The sequence below is a fragment of the Ammospiza caudacuta genome (genome assembly GCF_027887145.1).
Source record: "Ammospiza caudacuta isolate bAmmCau1 chromosome 35 unlocalized genomic scaffold, bAmmCau1.pri SUPER_35_unloc_1, whole genome shotgun sequence".
Lineage (NCBI taxonomy): Eukaryota > Metazoa > Chordata > Aves > Passeriformes > Passerellidae > Ammospiza > Ammospiza caudacuta.
In genome coordinates, this window is record NW_026682903.1 from 36379 (window position 1) to 49991 (window position 13613).

The window sequence follows — 13613 nt, forward strand, 5'->3', positions numbered from 1 at the left end:
CATGTTCCTCCCACACCCGTGACGTCACGCAGAGAAAAAGCCGAAGAGCTGGTTTCTCAAAACTCGGGTTTATTTAACAAAAATCCAACGTTTTACCCCAAAACTCCTCAAACCGGGATTTGGGGTCCCAAAACCCTCAAAGTCCCCCAAAACTGCCCCAAACCAGCCCAAAATCACCCAAACCGGCCCAGCCCCTGCCTCAGTCCCCCCTCTCCCACCCCAGCACCGCTCTGGGGGTGTCCTGGGGGTTGCAGCCCCCCCAAAACCCCACCAGGACCCCCCCAACCCCCATCAGGACCCCCAAAATGGGGTCAGGACCCCCCAAATCCCCCAAAATCCTCCCCCAAATCCCCTCAGGGCCCCCCCGGGGGCGGCAATCTCCCTGTGATCTTGTTGGTGCCCTCGAGCAGCGCGTTGTGGATGTCCCTGGGACCCCGAGGACCCTCCAAACCCCATCAGGACCCCCCAAAACCCCCCCAAAATGTGGCCAGGACCCCCCAAAACCCCCCAAAGCCCCCCAAAATGTGGCCAGGACCCCCCAAATCCCCTCAGGGCCCCCCAGGAGGGGGCAGCCTCCCCGTGATCTTGTTGGTGCCCTCGAGCAGCGCGTTGTGGATGTCCCTGGGACCCCCAGGACCCCCCAAAACCTGCCCAAATCACCCCAAAATGGGGTCAGGACCCCCCAAATCCCCCCAAACCCCCCCAAATCCCCTCAGGGCCCCCCCGGGGGCGGCAATCTCCCCGTGATCTTGTTGGTGCCCTCGAGCAGCGCGTTGTGGATGTCCTTGGCGCCGGCGATCTGCGCCTTGATCAGGGGCAGGTACTGCGTGTACGGGAGGCTCTCGGCGCCCCCCGGGACCCCCGGGACCCCCAGGGAGCCCCCCAGGGACCCCCCCTCGGCCTTGGGCGCCGCCGGCACCAGCGCGGGGGGCGTGCTTGGCGCTGTCGAAGCTCTGCGCCAGGCACTCGTGGGCCAGCCTCTGCAAGAAAGGTAAATTTGGGTGAAATTGGGGCAAAACTGGGGAAATTGGGGGTGTTTGAGGGGGATTTGGGGCGGATTTGGGGGTGTCTATGGGGGTTTGGGGCGTGCTTGGCGCTGTCGAAGCTCTGCGCCAGGCACTCGTGGGCCAAACGCTGAAAACAGACACAAATTGGGGTGAAAAATGAGAATTTTGGGGTGTTTATGGGGGTTTGGGTGAGTTGGAGAGCTCGGCGCCAGGCACTCGTGGGCCAAACGCTGAATAAAACCCCAAAATTTGGGGTAAAATTGGGGATTTTGGGCTGTTTATAGGGGTTACAGGGGGTTTGGGGGGGGGTTATGGGACTTACAGGGGATTTTTGGGGTTATATTTGGGGCAGATTTGGGGATTTTGGGTATTTCTCACCAAGCAGCGCTCCAGCTGGTCGCACAGGGGGTTCGGGGTTATTTTGGGGATATTTTTGGGGTGATTTTGGAGGTTTTTGGGGTTTCTCTCACCAGACACAGCTCCAGCTGGTCGCACAGGGGTTTTGTGGGATTTAGGGGATATTTTTGGGGTAAATTTGGGTGATTTTGGGGTTTCTCTCACCAGGCACAGCTCCAGCTGGTCGCACAGGGCGTAGAACTCCTCCAGGCTCTTGTCGAAGCGCTGCAGGGCCCCGTCAGCGCTCTTCCTGCGGGGACTGGGAGTGACTGGGAGCACTGGGAACGGGCTGGGGGGGACTGGGAATGGGCTGGGAGCACTGGGAACGCGCTGGGATATACTGGGGGGGACTGGGAATGGACTGGGAGCACTGGGAGGGACTGGGAATGGGCTGGGATATACTGGGAGGGACTGGGAATGGGCTGGGATATACTGGGGGGGACTGATAAGGGGCTGGGAGCACTGGGAATGAGCTGGGATATACTGGGAGGGACTGGGAACGGACTGGGATATACTGGGGGGGACTGGGAATGGGCTGGGAGCACTGGGAATGGGGCTGGGGGGAACTGGTGGGGACTGGGGGGTCACTGGGTTATACTGGGTTATACTGGGAGCACTAGGAGAGACTGGGGGGCACTGGGAGGGAACTGGATTATACTGGGTTATAATATACAATATATAATATACATATTATACACACTGTAATATATAATATAGTATTATAATACAATATTATATAATACAACAAATAAAAAATAACAAATATAACATTAAAAATATATAAAATACATGTATTTTTATATATATAACATACATGTAAATGTAAACTATATACATACAAAAATAAACATATTTATATATAATAGAATGTATATAAAATACACAGACACATAATATATAAATGTATTATAAATATTATATAATAATTATAATATCGTAACATAGGATATATATAGTAAATATAGTATATACTGGGAGGGACTGGGTTATACTGGGTTATACTGTGAGGGACTGGGATGGTCACTGGGTTATACTGGTGGTCCCTGGTGGTCCCTGGGGGTCCCTGGGGGTCCCTGGGGGTCCCTGGGGTCATTGGGATGGTCACTGGGTTATAATGGTGGTCCCTGGGGGTCCCTGGGGGTCACTGGGTTATACTGGTGGTCCCTGGGGGTCCCTGGGGTCACTGGGATGGTCCCTGGGGGTCCCTGGGGTCCCTGGGGGTCCCTGGGGGTCACTGGGTTATACTGGTGGTCCCTGGGGGTCCCTGGGGGTCCCTGGGGTCACTCACTGCCCGTTGTCGATGCTGGAGTTCTGCACCAGGTTCTGCGCCGCCACCTTCATCAGGGTCTGCGGGACGGGGGGGTCACGGGGGGTCACAGAGGGGTCACGGAGGGGTCACAGGGGTCACGGGGGTCAGGGGGTGGAGCCACAGCCGCCCCATCGCCCCCAGCCCCAGTGGGAAATGACCGGGAGGGAAAACGGGGAGGGGGGGATAGGGAGGCCCTGGGACCCCCCCAGGGACCCCCAAAATTCCGGGGGACGCCAAGGAGAGACACGCCCCCACGGGAAAACCACGCCCCTTAGCGGCGGGAAACCCCGCCCATCCCACGTCGGGAAACCACACCCATCCCGGCGGTAAACTCCGCCCATTCCCGGCGACAAACCACGCCCAATCCAGGAGGCAAATCCCGCCCATTCCCGGCGGCAAACCACGCCCAATCCAGGCGGCAAATCCCGCCCAATCCAGGCGGCAAACCACGCCCATTCCCGGCGGCAAACTCCGCCCAATCCAGGCGGCAAACCACGCCCAATATGGCCGGTAAACCCCGCCCATTCCCGGCGGCAAACCCCGCCCAATCCCGACGGCAAACTCCGCCCAATATGGTCGGCAAACCCCGCCCACTCCCGGCGGCAAACCACGCCCATTACCGGCGGCAAACTCCGCCCAATGTGGTCTGCAAACCACGCCCATTCCCGGCGGCAAACCCCGCCTGTTTCCGGCGGCAAACCACGCCCATCCCCGGCGGCAATGCACGCCCATCCCCGGCGGCAAACCCCGCCCCTGTCGCAGGCCCCGCCCACCTGCAGGCTCTCCTTCAGCTGCGGCAGCAGCAGCCGGAAGCGCTGCACGGGATCGAAGTCCTGCGCCTGCGCGGTCGCGGCCTGGGCAGGCAGCGCGGGGCCCTGGGCGGCCCCCGGGGTCGGTCCCGGCCCCGCTCCGGGCCCCGCCGCCGCTCCGGGCCCCGCGGGCGCTGAGGGCGGCCCCGGGCCCGGCCCGGCCGGAGGCGGCGGAGGCGCCGCCATGTTTTCCGCCACTTCCGGCGCGCGGCGGATGTGACGTCGTCAGCAGGCGCCGCGCAGGACCGGAAGTAGCGGGTCAACATGGCGCCCACCATCCAGACGCAGGCGCAGCGCGATGAGCCGGGCCACCGGTAACGGGGCGTGACGTCACCGCCGTGACGTCACATCGCATCACGCACAGCCGGGGGGGCGCGCTCGGTGGCGGCGGGGTGGGGGTGGGGCGGGATTCCCCCGTGACGTCACCCCGCGCTGTGTGTGTGGGGTACACAACGGGGCCCCCCGTGACGTCACGGAGGCGTTCGGGGGTCCCCCGTGACGTCATGACGCGCCCCCCCCTCCCCGCAGGCCGAGCTCGCACCGGACCCTCCCCGAGAGGTGAGCGGGGGGCGGGGAGGGGTCCCGGGCGGTTTTGGGGTGAATTGGGGCGGGTTTGGGGGTCCCGGGCCCCGTTCGGGACCCCCTGAGCCCCCCCCCGGTTCCCCCTCCTCAGGTCCGGGGTCGTTTGCCGGGTCAAGTTCTGCAACAGCCTCCCCGACATCCCGTTCGACCCCAAGTTCATCACGTACCCCTTCGACCAGAGCCGGTAACGGGGGGTCCTGGGGGTCCTGAGGGGTCCTGGGGTGGTCTGGGGGGTCCTGGGAAGGGTCTGGGATGTCCCGGAGGGGTCTGGGGGTTTCTGGGGGGTGCAGGGTGGTCTTGAGGAGTTCTGGGGGGGGTCTTGGGGGGGTCTTGGGGGGATCCTGAGGGGAGTTTGGGGCTGATTTTGGGGTGGGTTTTGGGGCCAGTCCTGGTGGCATTTGGGGTGAGTTTTGGGGTCAATTCTCATGAGTTTTGGGGCTGATCCTGATGGGTTTTGGGGCTGAATTTGGGGTGGGTTTTGGTTGAGTTTGGGGCTGATTTTGGAGCTGATTTTGGGGTGGATTTTGGGGCCAATCCCGGTGGGTTTTGGGGTCAGTCCTGGTGGGTTTTGGGGCTGATTTCAGTGGGTTTTGGGGTGGGTTTGGGGCTGACCCTGGTGGGTTTTGGGGCTGACCCTGGTGGGTTTTCGGGCTGATTTTGGGGTCCTGCCCCCAGGTTTGTGCAGTACAAGGCCACGTCCCTGGAGAAGCAGCACAAGCACGATCTGCTGACAGAGCCTGACCTGGGGGTCACCATCGACCTCATCAACCCTGACACGTACAGGATAGATCCTGGGGGTAAGGACCCCAAAATGGCCAAAAGTCACCCAAAAAACTGCCCCAAAATCACCAAAAAACTGCCCCCAAAACCGCCCAAAATACTGCCCCAAAATACTGCCCCAAAACCGCCCCCATGGACCTCATCAACCCTGACACGTACAGGATAGATCCTGGGGGTAAGGACCCCAAAATGGCCAAAAATCACCCAAAAAACTGCCCCCAAAACTGCCCAAAAACTGCCCTAAAACTGCCCCAAAACCACCCAAAAACTGCCCCAAAATACTGCCCCAAAACCGCCCCCATGGACCTCATCAACCCTGACACGTACAGGATAGATCCTGGGGGTAAGGACCCCAAAATGGCCAAAAATCACCCAAAAAACTGCCCCCAAAACTGCCCAAAAACTGCCCTAAAACTGCCCCAAAACCACCCAAAAACTGCCCCAAAATACTGCCCCAAAACCGCCCCCATGGACCTCATCAACCCTGACACGAACAGGATAGATCCTGGGGGTAAGGATCCCAAAACTGCCCTAAAACAGCCCAAAAACTGCCCCCAAAACTGCCCTAAAATCACCCAAAAACTGCCCCAAAAACAACCCCAAGACCACCCAGAAACCACCCTGAAATCACCCCCAAAACCGCCCTAAAATCACCCAAAAACTGCCCCCAAAACCACCCCAAAATTACCCCCAAAACTGCCCTAAAATCAACCCCAAAACTGCCTTAAAATCACCCAAAAACTGCCCCCAAAACTGCCACAAAATCACCCCCAGAACTGCCCTAAAATCACCCAAAAACAGCCCCCAAAACTGCCCCCATCAATCTCATCAACCCTGACACGAACAGGATAGATCCTGGGGGTAAGGATCCCAAAACTGCCCTAAAACAGCCCAAAAACTGCCCCCAAAACTGCCCTAAAATCACCCAAAAACTGTTCCGAAATTACCCCCAAAACTGCCCTAAAATCACCCAAAACCTGCCCCCAAAACCGCCCCAAAATTACCCCCAGAATTGCGCCCAAAACTGCCCTAAAATCACCCCAAAACAACCCCGGGGCTGACCCGAATCCCTTTGGACTGCCCCCAAACCCTTTGGTCTGCCCCCGTTTTGGGGTGGTTTCCCACAGTCCGACCCAATTTTGGGGTTTCTTGCCCCATTTCCGCAGTGCTGACCCCCAAACCCCACAGTCTGACCCAATTTTGGGGCTTTTCGCCCCCATTTCCCCCGGTGCTGACCCCGTTTTGGGGTGATTTCCCCCAAACCCCTCGTTCTGACCCCAGTCCTTTGGTCTGACCCAATTTTGGGGTTTTTTGCCCCATTTTCCCAGTGCTGCTGGACCCCGCGGATGAGAAGCTGCTGGAGGAGGAGATCCAGGCACCCACCAGCTCCAAGAGGTGACCCCGGAACCCAAAACTGCCCCAAATGGGCCCCCCAAAACTGCCCCAAAACTGTTCCAAAACTGCCCCAAATGGGATCCCCAAAAGTGCCCCAAAACTGCCCCAAATGGGCCCCCCAAAACTGCCCCAAAACTGCCCCAAATGGGATCCCCAAAAGTGCCCCAAAACTGCCCCAAATGGGATCCCCAAAAGTGCCCCAAAACTGCCCCAAATGGGCCCCCCAAAACTGCCCCAAAACTGCCCCAAATGGGCCCCCCAAAACTGCCCCAAAACTGCCCCAAATGGGATCCCCAAAAGTGCCCCAAAACTGCTCCAAATGGGCCCCCCAAAACTGCCCCAAATCCGCCCCAAATGGGCCCCCCAAAGCTGCCCCAAATCCGCCCCAAATGGGCCCCCCAAAACTGCCCCAAAACTGCCCCAAATGGGATCCCCAAAAGTGCCCCAAAACTGCTCCAAAACTGCCCCAAATGGGCCCCCCAAAACTGCCCCAAATCTGCCCCAAATCCGCCCCAAGTGGGCACCCCAAAGCTGCCCCAAAACTGCCCCAAATGGGCCCCCCAAAACTGCCCCAAAACTGCCCCAAATGGGCCCCCCAAAACTGCCCCAAAACTGCCCCAAAACTGCCCCAAATGGGAACCCCAAAACTGCCCCAGACCCCAAAACTGCCCCAAATCCCAAATGGGAACCCCAAAATTGCCCCAGACCCCAAATCTGCCCCAGATCCCAAATGGTTTTGGGGTGATTTTGGGGGCAGTTTTGGGGCAGTTCTGGGGTGACTTTGGGCTGATTCTGGGCTGATTTTGGGGGTGGTTTTGGGTTGATTTTGTGTTGATTTTGGTGTCATTTTGGGCTGATTCTGTGCTAATTCTGGGTTGATTTTGATGCAATTTTGGGCTGATTTTGGTGTAATTCTGGGCAGATTCTGGGCTGATTCTGGGCTGATTTTGGGCTGATTCTGGGCTGATTTTGGGCTGATTTTGGTGTAATTCTGGGCAGATTCTGGGCTGATTCTGGGCTGGTTTTGGGCTGGTTTTGGGCCGATTCTGGGCTGATTCTGGGCTGGTTTTGGGCTGATTCTGGGCTGGTTTTGGGCCGATTCTGGGCAGATTCTGGGCTGATTCTGGGCAGATTTTGGGCTGATTCTGGGCAGATTCTGGGCTGATTCTGGGCTGGTTTTGGGCTGATTTTGGTGTAATTCTGGGCTGATTCTGGGCTGATTCTGGGCAGATTCTGGGCTGGTTTTGGGCCGATTCTGGGCTGGTTCTGGGCTGGTTTTGGGCTGGTTTTGGGCCGATTCTGGGCTGATTCTGGGCCGGTTCTGTTTGGCCTCGGCGCGGTGCGTGCCCCCAGGTCGCAGCAGCACGCCAAGGTGGTGCCCTGGATGCGCAAGACCGAGTACATCAGCACCGAGTTCAACCGCTACGGCGTCAGCAACGAGAAACCCGAGGTCAAGTCAGTGCCGCGGGGGGTTTGGGGCAAATTCCCGCCGGTTCGGGGCTTTTGGGGAGACTTAGGGATGTTTGGGGGAAATTACGGCGTTTTTGGGGGAGTTTGGGGGCGGTTTTTATGGGGAGTTCCAGAATTTGTGGGGGGAAATTTCAGGGTTGTTTGGGGAAATTGCGGGGTTTTTTGGGGGGAGTTTTGGGGTTCTTGGGGCAGTTCCGGGGTTTTTAGGAGGAGTTTCAGAGTTTTTGGGAGAAATTTCAGGGTTTCAGGAAATTACAGGGTTTTTGGGGGAAGTTTTTGGGGGGAAATTTTGGGGGATTTTTGGGGTGATTTTGGGGTTAGCTCTGGGTAATTTTGGGGAGTGTTTTGGGGTGAATCTGGGGTGATTTTGGGGGTGTTTTGGGGTTTAGTTTGGGTAATTTTGGGAGTGATTTTGGAGATGTTTTTGGGGTGATTTGGGGATGTTTTTGGGGTGATTTTGGGGATATTTTTGGGATGTTTTTGGGGTGACTTTGGGTGATTTTGGGCGCGCTGTCAGGATCGGAGTCTCGGTGAAGCAGCAGTTCACAGAGGAGGAGATCTACAAGGACAGGGACAGCCAGATCGCCGCCATCGAGAAAACCTTCGAGGACGCCCAGAAACCGGTGCGGATTTGGGGCGTTTGGGGCATTTTGGGGAGATTTGGGGCAGTTTGGGGCAGTTTGGGGCGTTTTGGGGAAATTTGGGGATTTGGGGCAGTTTAACCTTCGAGGACGCCCAGAAACCGGTGCGGATTTGGGGCATTTTGGGGGAATTTTAGGGGTGGTTTTGGGGTGAGTTTGGGGAGGGTTTTGGGAAGATTTGCAGATGGTTTTGGGGGGTTTTTAGGGAGGGTTTTGGGGTTTTTTGGGGAGGATTTTCGGGTGAGTTTGGGGAGGGTTTTGGGGTTTTTTGGGGAGGATTTTTGGGAAGGTTTGGGGGTTTTTTGGGGAGGATTTTAGGAAGATTGGCAGATGGTTTTGGGGTGAGTTTGGGGAGGATTTTGGGACAATTTGCAGATGGTTTTGGGGTTTTTTGGGGAGGGTTTTGGGGGTCCCCGGGCTGTGTTTTGGGGCTCACCGCAGGCCTCGCCTGTGCAGATCACTCAGCACTACAGCAAACCCCGGGTGACGCCCCTGGAGGTGATGCCCGTGTTCCCCGACTTCAAGGTGGGTTTGGGGCGCCCCCAGCTCCTTTGCAAACCTTTAAATTCCAAATTCCTGCCCCAAAATACAATATTCTCCCACGAAATTCAGTATTCCCCCCCAAAATCCAATTTTTCCTCCCCAAATCCCCATTTTCCATGCCCCATTTTCCCCCACTCCTCCATTCCCTTCTTCCTCCTCCCAACCCCCCATTTTTTCCCCATTTTCTGGTTTTTCCTGGTTTTCCTCATTTTACCCATTTTCCCCATTTCCCCCCATTTTCCCTTTTTTTCCCTGCTTTTTCCCCATTTTCCTTGGGTTTTTCCTGGTTTTCCCCCATTTTTCCTGATTTTTCCCCATTTTCTCCATTTTTCCGGGTTTCCCCATTTCCCCCCATTTCCCTCATTTTTCCCAATTTTTCCCCATTTTTTTCTTTCTTTTCCCCATTTTTTTCCATTTTCCCCGTTTTTCCCATTTACCCTCATTTTCCCCCATTTTCTCCTCTTTTTCCCCCATTTTCCCTATTTTATCCCCATTCCCCTCTTTTTTCCCATTTTCCTTCATTATTTCTGATTTTTCCCTATTTCCCCCCGCTTTTCCCATTTTCCCCATTTTTTGTTTGATTTTTCCCCATTTTTTGTTTGATTTTCCCCCATTTTTCCCCGTTTTTGCCGTTTTCCCCCCAGATGTGGATCAACCCCTGTGCCCAAGTGATTTTCGACTCGGACCCGGCGCCCAAGGACACCTCGGGGGCGGCGGCGCTGGAGATGATGTCACAGGCCATGATCAGGTCCCAAAATCGCCCAAATTCACCCCAAAATCACCCCAGTCCTGGAGATGATGTCACAGGCCATGATCAGGTCCCAAAATCACCCAAATTCACCCCAAAATCACCCCAGTCCTGGAGATGATGTCACAGGCCATGGTCAAATCCCCCAGTCTGGGCTGGTTTTGGGGTGTTTTCTGCTGATTTTGGGGCTGTTTTGGGCTGGTTTTTTGCTGATTTTGGGGCTGGTTTTGAGGTGATTTTGGGGTGTTTTTTGCTGATTTGGGGATGTTTTTGAGGTGATTTTGGGCTGATTTTGGGCTGGTTTTGAGGTGATTTTGGGGGTGGTTTTTGGGGGTGATTTTTGGCTGTTTTGGGGGATAATTTTGTGCTGATTTTTGGGTAATTTTGAGCCAATTTTGGGTAATTTTGTGCTGATTGCAGGGGATGATGGACGAGGAAGGGAACCAGTTCGTGGCCTATTTCCTGCCCGTGGAGGAGACGCTGAGGAAGCGCAAGCGGGACCAGGAGGAGGACGTGGATTACGCCCCCGAGGACGTGTAGGGCACCCCGAAACCGGGCAGGGTCCCGAAAACCGGGCAGGGGTCCCGAAAACCGGGCAGGGCACCCCGAAACCAGGCAGGGGTCACAAAAACCGGGCAGGGGTCCCCAAAAACCGGGCAGGGGTCCCGAAAACCGGGCAGGGGTCCCAAAAACCAGGCAGGGGTCCCGAAAACCGGCAGGGGTCCCAAAACTGGGCAGGGCACCCAAAAACCGGGCAGGGGTCCCAAAACCGGGCAGGGGTCCCGAAAAACCGGGCAGGGGTCCCCAAAACTGGGCAGGGCACCCCTGAAAACGGGCAGGGGTCCCCAAAAACCGGGCATGCATCCCAAAAACTGGGCAGGGCACCCCAAAAATGGGGAGGGGTCCCAAAAATAAGGAGGGGTCCCAAAACCGGGGAAGGGTCCCCAGAACTTAAAGGGACCCAAAAGACAATCCCTGCAATGAATGAACCCAAAGCTCCCAAAATTCAGGGAGGTTTTGGGGCAGAACCCGGGATTTGGGGATTTTTGGGCAGAACCCCGAGATTTTGGGGAGGTTTTGGGGCAGAACCCCGGGATTTTGGGGGGGGATTTGGGTATTTTTGGGGGTCCCAGGCCCCTCCCGACCCCGGCCCCGCGCCCCCTGCCCAGGTACGACTACAAGATCGCCCGCGAGTACAACTGGAACGTGAAGAACAAGGCCAGCAAGGGCTACGAGGAGAATTATTTCTTCATCTCCGCGAGGGCGACGGCGTCTACTACAACGAGCTGGAGACCCGGTGGGGACACGGCGGGACTGGGACATACTGGGATAAACTGGGAGATACTGGGGAAACTGGGGGGACTGGGATGTACTGGGAGGGACTGGAATGGGATAAAATGGGGGACACTGCGGGGACTGGGACGTACTGGGATAAACTGGGGGGTACTGGGGAAACTGGGACGTACTGGGGTGTACTGGGAATGGGATAAAATGGGGGATACTGGGGGGACTGGGACGTACTGGATGTACTGGGATAAACTGGGGAAACTGGGATGTACTGGGGTGGTACTGGGAATGGGATAAAATGGGGGGACACTGTGGGGACTGGGACGTACTGGGATGTACTGGGAGATACTGGGGGGTACTGGGGAAACTGGATGTACTGGATAAACTGGGGCTATGGGATAAAATGGGGGATACTGGGAATGGGACTAGGGGGACACTGGGGGAACTGGGGGATACTGGGAGGGGATTGGGGGAGACTGGGAGGGACTGGTTGGGGGTTCAGAGGGGTCTTGGGGTGTCCCTGGGGGTTTGGGGATGTCCTTGGGGTCCCTTGGGGTTCAGGGGGGTCCCTGGTGGTTTGGGTGCCCCTGACCCCCGTTTGCCCGCAGGGTGTCCCTGGGGGTCCCTGGGGGTTTTGGGGTGTCCCTGGGGGGTCCCTGGGGGTTTTGGGGGGTCCCTGGGGTCCCTGGGGGTTTGGGCGCCCCCCGAGCCCCGTTTGCCCGCAGGGTGCGGGCTGAGCAAGCGCCGGGCGCGCGCCGGGGTGCAGTCGGGCACCAACGCGGTGCTGGTGGTGAAGCACCGGGACATGAACGAGAAGGAGCTCGAGCGCAGGTGGGGATTTGGGGGGGGGGTCTGGGGGGGATTTGGGGAGGGTCCCGACCCCCCCGGGACCCCCCTGAGCCCCCGATCCCCCCGCAGGAGGCCCGGCGGGCGCAGCTGGAGAACCACGAGCCCGAGGAGGAGGAGGAGGAGGAGATGGAGGCCGAGAAGGAAGCGCCGGGATCGGGTTCGGGCCCCAAATCCCCCTCCCCAAATTCCCCCGTCCCCAAATCCCCCTCCCCAAATTCCCCCATTTCCTACCCAAAATCCCCCAAATCCCCGTCCCCAAATCCTTCCCTTTTCTACCCAAAATCCCCCTCCCAAATTCCCCAATTTCCCACCCAAATCCTCCATTTCCACCCCAATCCCCTCCCCAAATTCTCCTCCCAAAATCCCCCTCATCCCCAAATCTGCCTGTTTCCCACCCAAAACCCCCCTCCCCAAATTCCCCTCATCCCAAATCCCTCCTCTCAAATCCCCCCTTTCCCACCCAAATCCCCCTCCTCAAATTGCATTTCCCACCCAAATCCCCCTCCCCAAATCCCCCCATTTCCACCCAAAGCCCCCTCCCCAAATCCACTTCGCAAATTCCCCCTTTGCCACCCAATTCCCCCATTCCCTCCCCAAACACCCTCCCCAATTCCCCCATTTCCCACCCAATTTCCGCACCCCAAACCCCCTCCCCAAATTCCCGATTTCCCACTCAAATCCCCCTCCCCAAATTCCCCCGTTTCCACCCAATTCCCCATTCCCTCCCCAGTCCCCCAGCCCCATTTCCCCCCTGGTTTTGGGGAGGGGGCTCAGCCCACTGCTGTCCCCCCTTTCCCCCTGGGCAGACGAGGAGCGGGACAAGGGCACAGCGAGAGCGAGGAGGAGGAGGAGGAGGCCGAAGGCTCCGGCTCGGGCTCGGAGCGCGGGGGCGGCTCCGCCTGCAGCGAGGATGAGGAGGAGGAGGAGGCCGAAGGCGGCCGGGGGGGCGCCGGGGGGGCAGCGACGCCGCCCGGGCCGCGCGGGACCAGGAGGAGATTTTCGGCAGCGACAACGACGAGGAGGAGGAGGAGGAGGGAGGAGGAGGAGGAAGGCAGCGAGGAGGGGGGGGCCGGCGCCCCGCAGCCCCCAGGGCAGCGGCAGCGAGGAGGAGGAGGAGGAGGAGGAGGAGGAGGAGGAGGAGGAGGAGGAGGAGGAGGAGGAGGAGGAGGAGGGGGAGGAGGAAAGCGGCAGCGAAGGCTCCGAGTCCTCCAGCGAGTGAGGAGGGGGTGACCCCCCCCAAAATCCCACCGCCCCAATTACCCCCCACCCCCAAATCCCACCCCCCAGTTTCCCCCAGCCCTGGCCCCGTTTTGGGGCAGAAGAGCGGCGGTTTTTGTGCGGTTTTTGTGTTTAATAAGGTCAATGGTTACCAGCCATATCATAACAAAAGGATTCATAATAAAATGTATCTAAAATAACGATTTTTGTCTCTATTTTGGGGCCGCGGCGCTACAAAGGGGGGGGGGGGGGGGTGGGGGAGGGGCGGGGGTGGGGGAGGGGCGGTGCCGAGGGGGGGCCCGGCGTGGGGGGAGGGGCGGTGTTGTACCTAAATTTGGGGCGGGGGTCGAGTCCTCCCTTTCCCCCCCCCCCCCCCCCCCCGGAGGGGCCAGGACAGAAATAATTAATTAATAATAATATAATAACAATAAAGAGCCAAAAAAACAACAAAAACAAAAAAAAGGAAAAAAACACCCCAAAAACGAAAAAAGAGGAAATAAAATCCGCAAATCCCCCAAATCCTGGGGATTTCAAAAACGGAGGAAACCGCGACCCCCCCCCCCGCGACCCCCCCCAAAC

The 13613-nt window shown here is 57.8% G+C and overlaps 2 protein-coding genes across 2 annotated transcripts; one reads left to right on the plus strand and one right to left on the minus strand.

Annotated features, from left to right (window-relative positions):
* Positions 1–712: 712 nt before the first annotated feature.
* MED29 (mediator complex subunit 29) lies at positions 713–3707 on the minus strand. The gene is given in 5 exon segments (XM_058824541.1): positions 713–928; positions 930–980; positions 1569–1653; positions 2692–2750; positions 3486–3707. Coding segments are annotated over 5 exon segments (633 nt in total).
* Positions 3631–12945, plus strand: PAF1 (PAF1 homolog, Paf1/RNA polymerase II complex component; the record flags this gene model as incomplete). The annotated part of the gene is given in 20 exon segments (XM_058824540.1): positions 3631–3835; positions 4050–4079; positions 4195–4287; positions 4779–4900; positions 6212–6278; positions 7632–7733; positions 8266–8371; positions 8846–8914; positions 9577–9680; positions 10100–10216; positions 10850–10932; positions 10935–10977; positions 11693–11699; positions 11701–11793; positions 11880–11973; positions 12623–12642; positions 12645–12753; positions 12756–12849; positions 12851–12875; positions 12877–12945. Coding segments are annotated over 20 exon segments (1497 nt in total), but the record flags the coding sequence as incomplete, so codon positions are not given.
* Positions 12946–13613: the final 668 nt, after the last annotated feature.